This window comes from Xenopus laevis, chromosome 2L (assembly GCF_017654675.1).
Source record: "Xenopus laevis strain J_2021 chromosome 2L, Xenopus_laevis_v10.1, whole genome shotgun sequence".
Classification (NCBI taxonomy): domain Eukaryota; kingdom Metazoa; phylum Chordata; class Amphibia; order Anura; family Pipidae; genus Xenopus; species Xenopus laevis.
The window spans coordinates 43,583,728-43,597,232 of record NC_054373.1 but is presented as its reverse complement, the minus strand read 5'-3'; the positions used below and the strand labels follow the sequence as shown (position 1 = coordinate 43,597,232).

At 39.8% G+C, this 13,505-nt stretch overlaps 2 protein-coding genes across 2 annotated transcripts; both read right to left on the bottom strand.

The window, feature by feature from the left end:
* Window positions 1-2,910: 2,910 nt before the first annotated feature.
* LOC108707675 (protein kinase C delta type-like) lies at window positions 2,911-5,094 on the bottom strand. Its single transcript, XM_018245675.2, has 3 exons — window positions 4,534-5,094; window positions 3,864-3,992; window positions 2,911-3,275 (listed from the first exon to the last, which is right to left on the bottom strand). The coding sequence occupies exons 1-3, from the start codon at window positions 4,657-4,659 to the stop codon at window positions 3,153-3,155; spliced, it is 378 nt and encodes a 125-aa protein (XP_018101164.2). The 5' UTR covers window positions 4,660-5,094; the 3' UTR covers window positions 2,911-3,152.
* Window positions 4,944-12,919, bottom strand: LOC121399701 (protein kinase C delta type-like). The gene is made up of 6 exons (XM_041581237.1): window positions 12,812-12,919; window positions 8,648-8,757; window positions 7,122-7,280; window positions 6,930-7,021; window positions 6,016-6,078; window positions 4,944-5,100 (listed from the first exon to the last, which is right to left on the bottom strand). Exons 1-6 carry the CDS (start codon window positions 12,834-12,836, stop codon window positions 4,944-4,946), a joined length of 606 nt encoding a protein of 201 aa, XP_041437171.1. The 5' UTR covers window positions 12,837-12,919.
* Window positions 12,920-13,505: the final 586 nt, after the last annotated feature.

Genomic DNA, 13,505 nt, shown 5'->3' with positions numbered 1-13,505 from the left:
TATATAAAGGTGAACAACCCCTTTAACATTGAAACGCCATTTGTCACGTTTACTTTCCACATATTTCACAATTCTCTTCAGCAGCCTATATATATATTTATATATATATATATATATATATATATATATATATATATATATATATATATATATATATATATATATATATATATATATATACAGTATATACACAGTTTATTAAAGGGGTTGAGTGATATTCTGAGACAATTTGTAACTGGATTTCATTTTTTATTATTTGTGGTTCTTGGGTTATTTAGCAGACTTCCAGTTGCTACGCTCCAAAGTACCCTAGCAACCATGCATTGCTTTGAATAAGAGACTGGAATATGAATAGGAAAAGTTGCTTAGAATTGAACATTCTAAATAACTAGTTGCATGCGTGATTATTATGCCAAACACCAGAAATGAGGCCGACTGGACAGCATCTGTACTAAATCATTACACACAAAGAAATCTATTTCAAGGTTCTCATATATTTTCATATCTCTTCTGACCCATAATTGAACTTGCTTTATTGCATGGATTTCACACTCAGACTAATAGTCAGTATCCCATTTAACAAAGCAGGAGCAATAAACCTTTATTTAAAGGAACAGAATACCTTCTTCTTCAGTGAATTAGGCTTGTGCTGAACATACTTTATGCCTATTGTATTAATCACAAAAAAATCAGAAATCTTTTACAATCTGAATGGCTTTGCATATTTATTCTGTTAATGTAGTGACAATATATACACAGTATGTTTGGCCAAAAGATATCAAGCCTGCCACCACGTCAAGGTAGACTCTCTGAGCAGGACCCTAACCTACTCTATCCTAATTATTAGATAATATTCTATTTAACTCTGTCAGTTCTACACTGACCTACTCAAACAAATCCCCAAACAATTAAATATTAGAGGAAGGCAAAAAAAAAAACCCATCTGTGTCCAACATGGATCAGATTGGGAAAAAAAATCCTTCCTCACTCAGGGACTAATCCTCACAGGATAGTCCCAGGTTTAATATTCTCTATCTATCCTATTTATCTGTCTATGTGTCTGTCCATCAGTCTGTCAGTCTGTCTCTTTGTCCATCCTTCCGTCTGTCTGTCTATACTTGTTTTATGCTGTTTCTCCTATACTGCCCTTACATTTTATCACTTTAGTACCTCTGTTATTATATTGATGTGACTTGTGCTTTTATGACTCCTACATACTGCCATCTTATTCTGTTTATAAATCTTTCCTCCCATTTTGATTTATTACCACAGATGATAAGGTTGAAAAAGTTCAACCCTTCCCTCGTACAAGTATTATAAACAGAGGAAGGCAAAAGCCATCTACCTCCAATATGGCTCAGATGTGGAAAATCCTTCCTGGCTCCAATATGGCAACTGGTATTGCCATAGATGAAAAATGTAGAAAACCTATTTTCAGTCTGGCACCATATCCCCTTGTCATCTGTTTTATGTGTTGGTGTATATTGATATTACCTGCAACTATCCTTTACAAATATAATCTGATTGTATTCATGTTATTAAGTGAGAGCCCTTTAGTTATATCCCTTGGCCAAACATATTAGATGTACCTGAAGGAAATTTAGTTGGATCCAAGGAGAGGAGAGATGTAGAACCTGTTATGGACTAAAAGAAAGCAGGGATTGGTCAATGTTGTGTCCTAAAATATTGATATTAAAGGAGAACCAAATCCATGCTAATAAAAACCCCTACCCCACATAGACCCCCTCCCTGCTCCCCTAATCTTTACGTATCCCTTGGTGCAGATTCAGGGCATCAGAGTTCACAGGCATCATCTTCTTCTCTTTGCTAATCTTCGGGAATAGAGCGTCATAACGGCGCATGTGCAGTTGGAGCGATTTCGCAAAAACTGCGCATGAGTCGAAAGTCACGGAATTTGCCGTAGCGCCAGAATAATATTACTGAAGAGAAGAAGATGGCACCTGTGAAATCTGATGCCCTAAATCTGCACCTAGGGGTGAGTAAAGAGTGAGGGGCATTTACCAAAGGTAACATCTAGGCTGGGGGAGCAGGGAGAGGGGTCTATGTAGGGTAGAGGGTAGGGTTTTTATTAGCATGGTTTGGTTCTTCTTTAATTGTGACAGTGGGATGTATGAGATGTGTGGCTGAAGGTGAGGGCCACACTGGATCTAGGGGTAGGCAGAAGCAAGTGCCTCAGGTGCAACAGTTGGATGTGAGACTGAAAAGGGAGCAGATTACTTGCAGAGAGAACTGTGGTAAGAGTTGGAGCAGGCGGAAGTGAGCAGCAGTGGTGCACACTGAGAGGGGGAGGGTTATAGATTTTAGCAACTGCCGTCTGTCTGTGTGCCTTCAGTGGCAATACTTGGTCCAACTCTGGGGCTAAAGATGGGGGCTGATCTAGAGGGTCACTGGTGAAGAACAAAGATGGTGGCTGATGGAGAAACCAGAGATGGGAACCAATAGGGCAACAGATAAGGGCCAATGTTTTAGGCCAAAAATATATATATAGTATATAAGATAAGGCAAGTCATGAGTGCTAAAGATGGAGGCTAGTGGAGGAGCTGATTGTCTGCTGAGAGCACTCAGGATTGCCAGCAAGTGGAGAGTGGCAGCAGGGAGGAGTAAACAGAGGCGGTGCACAAAGAGCAGGGGAAGGGGGGGGGTTTAAGAACTTAAGAAACAACCGATCTAAATTGAACTCGGGGCTCAAAAATAGGGCCAGAAATGGAGACTGTTGGTAAGAGTCAGAGATGGACAAGGGCCAAAGATGGAGGCGTGGTGAAAAGGACCACATCTAGGTCTAATAGACAGGTCAAAAGATGGGTGCCGATGGAGAAAACCAGAGATGGGGCAATCATAGGGACCGATGTTATGAACATGAAATGGAGACCAAAAGATGATGGGCGAGTGGCAAGGGCCAGAGGTAGAGGCAATGATGGGGGCTGGCTCTAAGAGGTAAAAATGGCTGTCTGTAGAAATGTACCCATACGGAACTGTGACAGGTGGTCCTCGGTGCCGGATTTTTCAGACGCTCAGAGATGTTTTCATCTTCACTGTTCTTCAATGGAGACTGGATAGAATAAAATGACAGGGTTAAATGATGTTAATGGTTGGTAAATATAGCTAAAGAAACCTGACTTTCTTGAAGTGGCTCAGCTCTTCCAACTGTCATTCAGATATGATAACTCCATGCTTTTCTCAGATGAAGAATCGCTGCCCGCCTCTTCCATGAGCATCCTCGGCGGCTGGAAATATTTATTGTCTTGTGTTGTTAACTGTAGTAAAGAAAACATACATTTATCAGTTATTATTGAATGCACATTTTTATATTAAAGATTAGTTTAAAGATTTTATCACATTAGATTCAATTCACATGATTTCATATTGCTGAGTATTAAACACTCAAATATCATATATAGATATTATTGCCAAATGGATTTTATTAATTATAAATCCATTACTATATATTTTTGGTTTTCAAAAGTTTTGGGGAACCAGTAATATTTTGGCACGTCTCCTTGTAGTCCAGTTTATTCTTCACTTTATATGCCGGGAGTCTGTACCTGGGCAAAGAGATTGCTGCCTTGCCACACACACACACACACACATATATATATTTATATTTAATACAAATTGGGGAGTTGTTCGTGTTTATCTCTTGCTACCAATCTTCAACTTATTGAGCATAGTTTGACAAATATTTGGGGCAAATTACTTAGGGGAATTATATTCTTATTTTTAACTCCAAAAATGTCTCATTATTTTCTGAAAAAGGATTCACAGCAAAATATACTGATACTTTACCCAAGATTACTTTTACACAGTACATGCATTGTCTTTGCATATTGCAGTCAGGTACTTACTTCTGCAGGACAGAGAGGTGGTGGTACTTCCTGGCGTTCCAGCTGCTCCCAGTTGATGTAATTAAAAACTGGATGTGCTCGGATGTTTCCAATAAAGCCAAGACGCTTCTCTGGGTCCTTCTCTAGGAGCTGAAGAAAAAAAATATTTATATATTCACTCATTTCTACTGAAGTGAAGCTCTGTACTTGCTATTACTCAGTGAGATATTTTTGTCCAGTGCACAGGACCTCATCCCACCCACTGGCCCCAATGCACATGCGCAGGAAGTGTGACATAGTGTACGTGGAAGGAAGTGATGTCATATGCATGCACGTTATGTCACTTTCCACCATGCATGGGCTCTGCAGCCCTCTAGGTTCCCCCCTCCTTTGCTACCAGACTTAGTAAGCAAGCCTCGTGGCAGCGGGGAAACTGTTAAAACATTTAGTTTTTTTACCATATGGGTCCCCCCTCAAAGCTTCTGCTTTAGGCACTGGCCCACGGATGCTTACATATAAATACGGCCCTGCCAGTAGTATCCCCTCATCGTAATGAGCCAGTCAGACTGCAGGGTATACCACAGCCATGAATGTGAGGATTAGAGCTGCTACTAGAACAATAGGAGCGCCATTATGTTCCTGGAGATTTATTATAGCAGCACTAGGAACATACTCTTGTTCTTGTACCCACCTTGTGCAGAAGATCTTTTATTTCAGCACTAAGACATTTCGGGAAAACGGGCTCATCACAGATAACGGATGAAATGAACTTTTCACTGTTGCCGTCTTCAAAGAAAGGTGTCATGCCGGTGGCCATTTTACAGATGACAATTCCTAGCGACCACCAGTCTGCTCCGGCATCATAGCCTCTCAGTCGTAAAACCTTGGGAAGACAGAGCAGACTATTATTACTGCTAAAACCTTAATGGATATTTAACTAAACCTTTATACAATGATTCTGTCACTTATCACATGACCATTTGTACTGTAAAACTAAAGAACATGCTACAAACTCTAAATACTAAGCAGCTGCAGCGATGATAGAATCAATGTACAATAGCAAAGAGATCAGATTCTCTAATTCCTCTGAGCTATATAATTTTATTCAAAGCAACTCACCTCTGGGGCCATGTATTTCACTGTTCCAGCCTTGCCTCCAACTTTCTTCTGGCCAAACATTCCCTCTACAGCCAAACCAAAGTCGGCGATCTTTATGTGTCCCTCACCGGTCAACAGGATGTTACCCAGTTTGATGTCCCTGCAAGGAAGAGATTAAGTTTTAGGAAATGCTAATGGGGTTTGAGGGAACAAACACAGGTGGTAGAAGTTGATCCCGATCCTTGAAGCCTATTAACTCCTGACTATAAAAAATGAGTGACCCTCATTATAACAACTCTTCCATGAATGCTAAAAATCCAGAAATTATAGAGCAGAGGAAGCAGGATACAAATTCCCCTTAAATGGTAGAGAGGAGTGGATAGAAGAGATGGATATGGATATATATAGTGACATAGTGGATATAATATTTTAACAAGAAATATTGCTGATGCCCAGTGGATAGGTTAATATATGGAACAGAGTAAAGCTGAGCACACTCCTTCTTTTGTTCAGATAGCCTGGTGCACAGTGTAAGAGGGTACGACAACCCCCAAATACGACAATTGTGCAGAGATACACTGGCACACAAGGCAATTAAAGTGCAGGGTTACCCCTTGCGGTTTATTCTGTGCGAACGAGACAGAGACAGAGAACGTTCGCACAGAATAAACCGCAAGGGGTAACCCTGCACTTTAATTGCCTTGTGTGGCAGTGTATCTCTGCACAATTAGGTTAATATATGCCCAGATACAGATTGTAAACTCTAACAGCAGAATCCTCATTACCTCTTTTATTGGTCAATATTTGTATTTCTATTCTACAATGTTGTGACTATGCTGTAAATATATTTATAATAATAATAATAATAATAATAATAGTATCACACATGATTAATTATATCTAGATTTAAATATTTTGGCCCTTTCATTCTAAAATTAATCCAACACTGACTATTTTTTCCCTAATTGTGTCTTTACTGACAGTCTATAAAGTCCTCAAAGTTGAACCTATAGAAGAAGAAATAAATGTTACAAAAAAATAATAATAATAAGAGTATTGGATACATTTTACTTACCGATGGACAATCCCATTGGCGTGGAGGAACTGCAGGCCGCATATGATCTCTGCTGTGTAGAATCTTTGCAAATAAAAAAAAATCAAACAAAAAGTCAGCCAGTTGGCATTCTCATACTGAATAAATACATTTCCTTATATACTTTTTTTAACATTCTTTCGTCACCACCATAAGTGTGCTTACACTGTACTATAACATCCAGTACACTAGTTACTGACCAGTGGGTCTCAGAAGCAGCACTGACCAAGAATAGCCCCATGTGAACTTCTATTGGTCAGACTCATAATAAAATATAATCATAAAACTGTGACTTGAGGGAAAGGTTCAGGCAGAGCCGGGCCAAGTCGGCCAGGCGCCCAAGGCAACCCGGTCAACTACATGGCCCCCCACATGATGCGCATGTGTGCAAGCACACGGACACGCCCAGAAGCCGAGCGTGCATGCCTGCACAGAAGATTGTGCATGTTCCGCAGATACACACAGAAGCCGAGCGTGTGCGTGCGTGCATGCGCAGAAGATCGCGCATGTCCCGGAAGAAATTGCTGCCACAGCTGGGTTCAGGTGTGCTAGCTTGTGGTTTACCCACCAAGGCCTCACATGCTCCTTCCAAGCATAAAACCCCAAAAATGTGTTTTGCTAGTTAGGGTCCTAATGCAATTTATTAGGGGTCATTTTCAATTCGCTATGCAGTGCAAAGTGCAATACATGACTATAATCTGGAAACATGGTCTTAGATCAACTTATAAGAAGGAACCACAGGAGAAAGGTACAGTATTTTGCTATGTTGGCACATATATTTAAGCAAAAATAATCTTGACCCATTTTAATCTTTCTAAATGAAACTAAAGATAATTATGGAATCTCTCTCAGGTACCATTGTCCCCACATTCCTGTACATACAGTGAGTCACTTACGTTATAGCGTCCATCTTCAGTTTCCCTGTGCGCTTAATGAATTTCTTCAAGCTGTTTCCACTGGCGTACTCCATCACAATGCATGCAGCCAGCTGGTAACGGAGACAAAGAGGGAGAAAGTGAAACACAGATCAGTTGGACAACCATGGGGTTAATTATTTTTTGCACAATTTTCTTGGCGCTATTCTTTACCTTTGTTTGGAAAGCTGCATGCGCGTGACAGAGGAATGGGCATCCAGAAGCCATCCTCAGTATTCGCACCTCCTTGGCAATCGATCTTTGATCCTCGGCTTTGCTTATCACCTTCATGGCTACAGGTTGGCTCTTGTTGGAACAAGTTACCAACATTACCTGGCAAAGGAAGAAGAAAAGATAAATGATTAGAGGGTCCCTTCTAGGGACACAACAACTAAATGCTTCTGGGAGGATTAATATGTTTGCTTCTATGGCAATATAAATTCCAATCTGTTATATTGTGGGCTGCAAAACCAACACCTTGTAACTTAATGGCAAATATAACTACTACTATCAGGCCTGGAACTAGTGGCAGGCAAAAGAAGGGTGCAACAATGTGGGGGGGGGGCGCTGGGCAGGTAGCTTCAAAAGACTCTTCTGCCTACCACTAGTCCAGACTCTCCTGTTTCCAATGGCACTCTCTCCTCTTGTCACCACACCCCCAGGGTAGCCGGCCAAGGTTGCCTAGGGCATCTGGTTGACTTGGCCTGCCCCTGACTACTATTATGGCAAATAAAGTCTGTTAGGATTGGCCATATTATTAGGGCCGATTTAAAGAAACTGCTGGATGAGAGAATATTGGATTAAATATTTAGAGTGAAGATTTACAGACTTTTTCTTTTAACATTTGCTAGTGCCCTGGTACATGGCATGGATAAGTGCATTCAACCTTAAAGAGGTGGTTCGCCTTTTAAGTATGTTATAGAATGGCCAATTCTAAGCAACTGCATTATTTATTTTTTTTATAGTTTTTTTTTTACATTTTTTGGCTTTTTCTTCTGACTCTTTCCAGTTGACCCCATCTAAAAAATTAATGCTCTGTAAGGCTACAAACTGGTATAGCTACTTTTAATTACTCATCTTTCTATTCAGGCACTCTCCTATTCATATTCCAATCATTTATTAAATTCAGTGCATGGTTGCTAGGGTCATTTGGAACCTAGCAACCGGATTGTTAAAATTGCAAACTTGAGAAATGCTGAATACAAATCTAAATAACTCAAAAACCACAAGTACTAGAAATCAAACCTATTGCAAAATATCAGAATATCACTCTCTACATTATCCCCTTCCTGACTTTAGCCAACACAATTTGGAAATAATTGGATTAAGGTGTCTTTTCTAGCAGCCAAATAATTCTGTCAGAACTGAAGGGCTTGAAAGGTCATTAATAAATTGAGAATTAGTGAGGCAAAAGTAAGAGAACATTTTTGACAGTGTCCTGTTATAAAGACTCAAGTGCAAGTACAACGTGCAATGTGTAGGCCTGAGAGTAGCGGCTTGAACCAGTGCACTGATGTGCCAATGTTAAAGAGTGTGTATAGGCACAGGTATTATTACTAATAGTGTTAAAGGACACACAAGTACAGGTTTATATGTGAGTCTATATCCTTTACATTTAGCCTGTACAAATCAATATAGGATCATGCTAAGTTCAAATCCAGATAAAAACAGATAACTTTGTTGGGAATGCAATCACTTACCTTGCCAAAACTGCCCTGACCCAGCACGGCATGGGTACTGTAGCTCGTGACCATCAGTTGAAGGGGCCTTTTCTCTTCAAGGCAAGGTCTTTTTTGGATGTTTCCTCCTTCTGGAAAATAAGAAATTGGAAATAGACATCAGTTGTCAGCTTGTGCTATTGTAGGTACCTTCATATAGGGAACGACAGAGGATACACCCAACATTGCCTAGGAAATTTGATGGTACATTTAGAAAATTTTTTTTTTTTTTTATTAAAAAAAACACTCTGCACTGCTAAACATTTGTTGATACAGGTTTGATACAATACCCTGTGGTAAGTCTCCAGTATTTTAGAATGGTGCAATCTCATTGGTCATATAATCAGGCATGTGGTTTTGGTGTAAACAGATAACAGATTGAAACTTAGAACCATTAAAAAAACTGTAAATTATTTTTTCCCATTGCCACCATGTGTGCTACAGTACTGATTGTTCAGTTGGGCAGATGTGTGATATTGGATAAAGATGCCAGACTAAAGTTTAGCACTTTTGAGCCCCCCCCTCCAGGTAGATGTTTTGTCCTTTGTCACGGTGAACTGCTATGTACTCAGCGCCGTTTCTGATGAAGGAGCCGCCTGAGATGGCTCCTGCAATGCCGCCCCCCTCGCCGACTTACCTGTCGGGAGGGGAGGCAGGAACACTATTGTGGAGAGCGCAATTGTGCAATCCGGTTTAAAAAATGGAAATTTGCTCTTAAGCGTGCAGGAGCAGCTTTTTGCCGCCCCTGGAATCCTCTCTGGCACTGCCACCTGAGGCGAGCGGCTCAGCTCGCCTCATTGGTGGAGCGCCCCTGTGTGTACTTTATTTGTAAAGTGGTGTTAAGTAGATACAATACATATGCACAGTACACAGAGCTTATATAAGGACATTGAGCTTAAGTGCTATGTGTTAAGAGACACAGTAGGAAGGAGGTCCCTGTCCCGTAGAGCTTTCAGTCTAAGTAAGTGCAGCTCTATGATACTAAATATGGCACAATCTGATTGGACATTTGGGCAGGTGTGTGGTTTTGAAGGTAATTGGATGGCAGTATTAAACTCAATAACATTGGAACCCCCAATGTACATGTTTTGCTGTATGTCACTAACCCCCAAATATAATTAAGGGCGCTAAGTTTGCCCCAATAGCAACCAATAAGATGTTTGCTTTTAAACAGGTGACCGGTAAATGCTACTTGCTGATTGGTTGCTATGAGTTTCTGCTCCTGGACAAACTTAGTGCATTTTTTTACATAACCCCCTATGTACCTCAATAATCTGATTTGCTTGATAGAATGTAGGGCTCTTGTGGGCTGGACTGAAGCTTTGTATAGAAATGGTGATTGCTAACCCTCACCCAGATGTCAGAACTTTTGCTAAAAAGTTTTGTTGTATTTATTGCCAAAACAGTGATATGTGGCAACATGAAATAATACATTGGCCCAAGATGTACAGGGTCAATGCATGCAGGGGCCTCATGTTTTTTTATAAAGCAAAAGTACCTGTTGACATGCTCATGGATTGGGGGTGGTCCCTGAGTTTGGTTGTAGTTTTGTAATACAAGGGACATGTCTATGGAGGAGATGTGGTAGTGGGCACACAGAGTAATGAATCGGTTAAAGTTAAAAGTTTAATTTTATGCAATACAAGAAATGTTATTTTTGTGGTTATTTGTAGGAATTTAGAGCATGTAAATGGAATACATAACATCCTGGTACTTTACAATGCCATTTTCTGCATATTCATTCATGTGATCCTATATGTGTTAAAGCATTTAAGAGATAGTGGGGAACATAGAGTAAGAAAGAGATAGTGCTTCACAGATTTTACACAGGGAACAGTTTTGGATTTATTTGTGGTTTTTGAGTTGTTTAGCTTGTTATTCAGTGGCTGTGCAGTTTGTAATTTCAGCAATCTGGTTGCTAGGGTCCAAATTAACAAATTACATTGATTTGAATATGAGACTAGAATATGAATAGGAGAGGGCTTGAATAGAAAGATGAGTAATAAATGTAGTAGTAACAATAAATGTGTAGCTTTACAGAGCATTTGTTTTAAGATGGGGTCAGTGACCCCAATATGAAAGTTGGAAAGAGTCAGAAAAAGAATGAATATGATTTAAAAAAAACTATAAAACAAATAAATGAAGACCAGTTGAAAAGTTGCTTAGAAAAGCCATTCTATAACATTCTATATTTTAAAATAAAGGTGAACAACTCATATAAAGAGTTAACTACCCTCTAAATGAGTAGTTAGAAATGAACATCTTTTTCCTGCTGATGAACCATTTGAGTGAAACATGTTGAGGATGCAAGAGTTGTCTAATGAATACATTTTGACTAAAGAATATAAAGTATGTTATATACTTGAAGCATGTCCATTCTATAAAGTAAATAACTCCTATAGTGTATAGGACTCATTATATACAACAATACACCATTTCTAAACATCCCCCTCCAATACATGTATGAAGGAAGAGACCACTGAGTACTCAGATAATTTCCTCTCTGCATTTTCTATGTCTATGCAGTGTGTGTTTGCCCTTGTTTGTATGGCCTACAAATCTGTGGAGAATTGCTCTACAATGACAAACAATATCATATCTCTTAACATCAGGGGTGTAACTATAGAGGAAGCAGACCCTGTGGCTGCAGGGGGCCCAGGAGGTATAGTGGGCCCATGAGGCCCTAATTCATATACAGTTTCAATAAATATTAGTAAAACAACCTCTAGACATTTTGGGGCGCTGAAAAATAATTTTCTGTGAGCCCAGTAATATCCAGTTAGAGGACTGCCTAACATTTAAATATCACAGAGAGGGAAACAGTTAACTGCTGCACATATTATGGCAAATTATTGCCATGCCCCAAATACATTGACCATAAAAAACAAAACCAGAAACCATTTAAAAAGAAGTGATCCCACACAGCTTATCTCTCTGCCTCCATTTCCCTGAAAAAATAAATCAATGATGGCACAGTGGAATGTATGGCCATCTGATTTTCCCTCTCTCCTTCAAATGAAGAAAACCTTGTCCCGCAGTGATTAGCGAGTTACAAAGCAGTGGCAGGCAGCAAGTGGGAGCCGAGAGGTACATTTAAACTGCAAAGCCTGGACTTCTCTAATGACATTCAGGACTGTCCTGCAGGGGTGTTTTGTCTGTTCCATGTGCCATGTAGATGGGTGTTTTCAGCTCTCACTGAATTACATTACAAATGACCCCATGTTATGTGCAGAGTATGTGCAGAGTATATACATTCTGTGACCACAGAAAAATCAAATCTCTGCTGTCATTTTATTCTTCAGAATAAGTGACTGAGAGCTCCTGACTGAAGTACAAATATGGCTGCCAATGACATCAACATCCCTCCCCTCCTCTCTATAGAAGCTGCTACTGAGACACAGATACACTTGTCCGTTATTTCCGTTACACACTGGCACCTGCAGCCATTTTGTACAAATTGCCTACATGACAAATATTAGCTGTGTCTCTTTTCCTTATCATTACCCCATGTTATGTGCACACTACATGCAGAGTATATACATTCTGTGACCACAAAAAAAAATCTAATCTTCACTGTTATTTTTCCCTTCAGAATAAGTGCCTGGGAGCTCCTGATTGGAGTACAAACATGGCTGCCAATGACATCATCCCTCCTCTCCTATCTAAATAAACTGCTACTGAGACACTTGTCCGTTATTTCTGTTAGACACTGGCACCTGCAGACATATTGCACAAATTGGCTACATGACTCTCTTTACCTTATCATTACTCCCAGGTTTTATAAGGGTTGGAAATGAGCAAAGGAATTCTGTGGAAAATATCTAGTGGTAAGCAATCAAATGTCTGCAGACTGTACCATTGGGGAGGTATTTCAGAGCAGCAATATGATTACTCAAACAAATGGGACAATAACAATGTTTGTTACAGGTCTATTTACATTTACCTATGGAATCCACTTTTTTTTTCTCCAAGACAGTTTATGGTTTCCCCACTGCCTGTAAACATTTACAGCTATCACGTCTCTACAACCCCCCTCCACTATTATGCCAAAATAGCTGTATTCAGAAGATATTCATATACTGCACAATAAATGCAAATAATTCAATGAATTATTGAAGTATTTTTCTGTACTAAACGTTATCTTACCTTCTGATTTAGTGTAGCCCTCCATGCTTAGGGGTCTCTTCCTTGCCTTCTTCTTTTTCTTCTTTTCTGCTTTCTTCTTTTTCTCCTTCTCTTTCTTCTCTTCTTTCTTCTTTTTCTTCTTCTCTTCTCTCATCTTTTTCTTCTTCTCTTTCTTCTTTTTCTTCCTCTCTTCTTTTTTCTTTTTCTTCTTCTCTTCTTTCTTCTTCTCTTCTTCTTCTCTTGTCATGATGTTCTGAAAGTGGACTTTTTTGCGTTGATGTCCTTGCTCCTCAACGTCTCTCTTTCTCTTCATCTTGATGTTGCTGTTGATCTTCCCATTTGCCACTTTCTTCACCCTTTCTTCAGACATAATGTCACAGCTAAGGGGCTGGAATGGGGTCTTCTTCATACTCCTGGCTGGAGGAACGCAATCTAAAAGAATTTTGTACTCCACGGATGAAATATTCGCGATTTTCACTCTAAAAAATACCCGAGGTAAAAGTCGCTCTGCTCTGGTCTGAGAACAAATCCCAACTGAATAACTGCCACAGTGATGTGATCAGCTGACCTCAGTAACCAACTGCCAAAGTGGCATGTGCACCTGCCTGCAGTCAACAAGTACCACAGTTCTGTGCCATTTACAGTATAACACCATAGGCCCATATTGAAGCCTGGTACAGAACAGAGGGTAGAAAGATTCTAGCAACTGGAAGCC

Excerpts from the sequence above, each read along its gene's own strand:
- LOC108707675 (XM_018245675.2), bottom strand. The coding sequence starts at position 4,659 with ATGGCCACCGGCATGACACCTTTCTTTGAAGACGGCAACAGTGAAAAG. Across the intron at positions 3,993-4,533 it reads TAAAAGATCTTCTGCACAAG|CTCCTAGAGAAGGACCCAGA; the intron begins GTGGGTACAAGA and ends TTTTTTCTTCAG. Across the intron at positions 3,276-3,863 it reads CACCTCTCTGTCCTGCAGAA|TTAACAACACAAGACAATAA; the intron begins GTAAGTACCTGA and ends TCTTTACTACAG.
- LOC121399701 (XM_041581237.1), bottom strand. The coding sequence starts at position 12,836 with ATGGAGGGCTACACTAAATCAGAAG. Across the intron at positions 7,022-7,121 it reads ATGCAGCTTTCCAAACAAAG|CTGGCTGCATGCATTGTGAT; the intron begins GTAAAGAATAGC and ends CTCCGTTACCAG. Across the intron at positions 5,101-6,015 it reads GCCAATGGGATTGTCCATCG|GGACATCAAACTGGGTAACA; the intron begins GTAAGTAAAATG and ends TCTTCCTTGCAG.